This window comes from Triticum aestivum, chromosome 5B (assembly GCF_018294505.1).
Source record: "Triticum aestivum cultivar Chinese Spring chromosome 5B, IWGSC CS RefSeq v2.1, whole genome shotgun sequence".
In the NCBI taxonomy this organism is placed as follows: Eukaryota; Viridiplantae; Streptophyta; class Magnoliopsida; order Poales; family Poaceae; genus Triticum; species Triticum aestivum.
The window spans coordinates 6,930,009-6,934,224 of record NC_057807.1 but is presented as its reverse complement, the minus strand read 5'-3'; the positions used below and the strand labels follow the sequence as shown (position 1 = coordinate 6,934,224).

General features: G+C 44.4%; 1 protein-coding gene across 1 annotated transcript in view; it reads left to right on the top strand.

Annotated features, from left to right (window-relative positions):
• LOC123110069 (putative disease resistance protein At3g14460) overlaps positions 1-1,646 on the top strand; it is a 9,977-nt gene extending 8,331 nt beyond the window's left edge. Inside the window, exons 10-11 of the mRNA XM_044530489.1 lie at positions 224-1,075; positions 1,238-1,646. Coding sequence (XP_044386424.1) covers positions 224-1,075; positions 1,238-1,288 — 903 coding nt within the window. The 3' untranslated portion in view covers positions 1,289-1,646. The remainder of the gene's footprint in view (positions 1-223; positions 1,076-1,237) is intronic.
• Positions 1,647-4,216: the final 2,570 nt, after the last annotated feature.

Genomic DNA, 4,216 nt, shown 5'->3' with positions numbered 1-4,216 from the left:
GGACGGCCGACGACCGCCGCTGCCGACGCAAGCCTCCGGTACGCGGGAAGAAGACGCCCCGCCGCCGCCTACGTCGCGCGGCCTTTGGCCGGCGACGCGACCGACGGCGGCGAGGGGAGGGAGGCCGGGGAGGGGGGCTGGGGAGCGGCGGCGCTAGGGTTGGCTCCCAGAGTCGCCCGCGGGAGCGACTCGGGAGCGGGCCAAAAGAACCAGTTCCAGTTCATTGTTGGAAAAACTAGTGCCACCAAGCAGTGTATGGGATTTGGATATAGCTGGTTATTACAGTAATGTCAGCGTTCCAGATTGGCTTATGGGTATCAGGCAATATCTCCCTAATCTTTATTCGTTACGTTTATTTGATTTTCCGAAGTGCAACAAGCTACCCCCACTTGGTCTACTACCAAATTTAGAATACCTGAGTCTCACCCGTATGGACGACTTGGAAGAGTGGAACACCGCACATTACAGTGGCAAGAAAGGTTCAAATGAGCTCTTGTTCCCTAATCTTTGGGAGTTGAGGATAGAACAATGTGCCAAGCTGAGGGTAAAGCCGTGTCTGCCTAGAGCTAAGTATTTGTACATATATGACTCTGACAATATGCTATCATCATGGGAAGAGAGCCCTTTAGGCAGTGGTACTTCCTCCTCTTCTCCATTAACTGAGCTGAATGTTGCTGAAAGCAAGGTGCCCATGCATGAGTGGAGGTTGCTTCACCACCTCCCTGCCCTCCGTGACTTAACCATCACCGGTTGCAGTGATCTGACCACCTCACCTCAGATCATCCACAGCCTCTCCTCGCTTGAATCATTGCGGCTCGAGCAGGCAGAACTGCCGGGATGGTTGGTTGAGCAACTAACTCTGTGTGGGTGTGCAAGCATGACACTACCAGAGTGGTTAGGACAACTTCCCTCTCTCAAGAGATTTGAGCTCAGGAACTGCAAGGGTATCAGCTCTTTGCCGGACAGCATACAACAACTGACCAAGCTTGAGCGTCTAATCATTTATGACTGCCCACCATTAGTGGAATGGTGTGAATCAAAGGAGAACAAGAGGAAGCTCGCTCACATCACAGAGGTATGTGTGCCCGCTCTTTCTTTATTTGTAAATAAACACATGGCATGAGAGTATCTTAAATATTCATCTAAATATATAAACGAATTCTGGTTGTAATTATGCTATAGCATGGCCAGCTGTACGTTCCTTTGTTCTGATTATTCTTCTGTTTGTGTTGTTCAGGTCGCCCCATCATCATTAAGGGCCGATATGATCCCATTCATGGTATTTTGACTATTTGGGATGTGCATCCGGAGGCGGTGCTTAGTGCTGTTGTGATGAACACGCCTGACTTCACAGAGGAAGCTTTGAGAGTTGCCGTGTCTCATTTGCTGGACGACAAGTTCCAGGGCATTCAATATATGAGTTTGTACGTGGAGGACCGAGCACTGTGGCTCAGGAGCTTCATGGCAAAGCGTTACTACTAAAGCTCAACTGTTGCTAGTTTGTGGTAATTATTTTGCAGGGTGATGTGATTGTAAACACAAATAATATTCTTTTGTTGTTGCAACCTACTACCTCCGTCCTAGTTTATTGGTCCCCATTGTATTCCGTGTCAAATTTTGACCATAAATTGGACTAACAAAATGTTCATGCATGTTACCAAAGATTTTATCATTGAAAATTATGTTCAAATACGAATCCAACGATATAATTTTTATTGACATGCATTAACATTTTGTTAGTTAAATCGATGGTCAAAATATGACACAAACTACAAACGGGACCTATAAACCAGGACGGAGGTAGTATTGTATTATGCATTATGATCCTTATTGGTGCTACTGGCGGCGCTGCTGGTAGTGCATCACAATCATTGTTGGATTGTGTTGCATGCATAGCTAATCAAGATTTCCAGGTACTCTTGCCTTGCACTAATATCTTTTGTATTTTCCGGTTTTACATTGTTATTACAAAAGGAATAAGACAAAAACCAGTCAAACTAGTCAGGAGGAAAACAACAACATACTCCCTTAGTGTCAAAAACGTTCTTATATTATGGGACGGAGCCAGTGGCGTAGCCAGCCCAATACGCCAGGGTGGTCCATTAATAAAAATATTTACATAAGTGTATTTATTTTTTGAAGAAATATTTTTTTACTATACTATATACAAGCTATGAAAAAATTCCAGGGTGTTCCATGAACCACCCTGGCCACCCCCTAGCTACGCCACTGAAAGGAGGGAGTAGATCATTCATCTAGCATCGTCTTCGCTGGCGTCGTGGTTGATGGTAACCCGCTCCTTCAGGGAAAGATGGCGCTGAGTTAATCCTGACCTTCCACTGCCTCCATAGTAATTCCCAATATTCATGCCTTGCCTCCATTGCCTATGATTTTTTCCAGTGGCAGAGCTTGGCGCAGAAAGTTGGGCGGGCCGGCTGTAGGAAATAGTTATAGGGATTGTGTTTCATGGCCCAAAAATACGTATACATTGCAGAAAATTACAAGGGCTGGGCGGGCCATGGCCCATTCGGCCTTGCCGTAGCTCCGCCACTGATTTTTTCGATACAACTGCATTGATTTTCTTGATACAACCACATTTTTTAGATGCCTCAATTTTTTCGATAAAGAACATTTCATTGAATTGATTTATCAAGGTGATACAACCACATCTAAAGAATGCCCGGCCTCTGTATATAACATGATGCTCACAGCCAACAAGTCTAAACGACCGAAAAATAAACATAGTTTTGCAGCAAAAATAACTCAATCTAGCCTAGGGTGGGGCAGATCCTATACGGAGATTACACCGCCATCCATGGAGGGAGAAAACCTCCTTGGCCGTACGCTCTAGCCGTGTAGACGCCATCATAAAAAGGTCTCTGTCCTCCGACTTCTGCAGGATAGACCAAGTACGGAGCCATCACGTACATCATGAATAACATGCACAAGAGAAGAATCTCATTTATTATTAAAAACCACACCATTCCTGGTAAGCCACAATGCCCAGCATAAGGCAGCCGCCCCAACAAAAATATGTGCAGAAAATTGTTTATTAATACCCCGCAACCAATTGCCAAACATGTTACGCGCACTACGTGGGGTCTAGATTTGAAGGTACTTGCACTATGGGCCAAACTGCACGAGCAAATTTACACTCAAAAAATAAGTGTTTAATAGACTCGTCATGTTGGCAAAAGACACATGTCTTGCTACCTTGTCAGTTACGTCGTGCCAGATTATCTCTAGTTAAGATGACCCCTCTGCTTAAAAACTAGAGGAATATCTTCACTCTTAGAGGAATTTTTAGCTTCCACAATATTTTGTTATCAACGGGAACATCAATATGGGTCATCACATCGTACAAGGACTTGACTGAGAAACTGCCGTTTTGATGCAGTTTCCATTGAAACTTGTCCGGTTCGCTTGTCAGTTGAATGTCCTCCAGACAAGAGAGTAACTCATTCCATGCTGCCAGACGAGGGCCAAAGAGGTCCCTACGAAAAGAAATATCAGGGTTTTCTTATCCCAAAACTTGTTTGATCGTGACAAATTTATGTCTGACAATCCTGTACAAGCTAGGGTACTGCACCATAAGTGGGGCCGCGCCTAGCCAGGTATCTTCCCAGAATCGAACCTGAGAACCATCCCTAACTAAGAAAGTACCAAACTGAAAAAAGAATTCCTTGGCCTTCATGACACCAAACCAAAAATGTGAATCACCGGGTTTCCAATGAACTTGAGAAATGGCTTTGGACCCCACATATTTGTTACGAATGATTTCCTGCCATACTCCATTCTCAATGAGTAATTTGTATACCCATTTACTCAGAAGAGCGATGTTTTTAATCTCAAGATCTTGAATTCCAAGGCCCCCTTGACTTTTAGGTCGGCATAATACAGTCCACTTAGCCAGTCGATATTTCTTAGGTTCATTATCACATTGCCAAAAAAAATCTGGATCTAAAGTAATCTAAACGCTGAAGAACCCCTTTCGGTAAGTGGAAGAATGACAACATGTATAGAACCATATTGTTGAGGACGGAATTGATCAATATCAATCTCCCCCCCATATGACAAGAGTTTGGCTTTCCAGCTGGCTAGCCGTTTCTCAAGTCTCTCTTCCACATGTTTTCAGTCAGCGATAGTTAAGCGCCGATAGTGAATCGGAATACCTAGATACCTAATCGGGAACTGCCCAAGCTGGTAGCCAAAAATG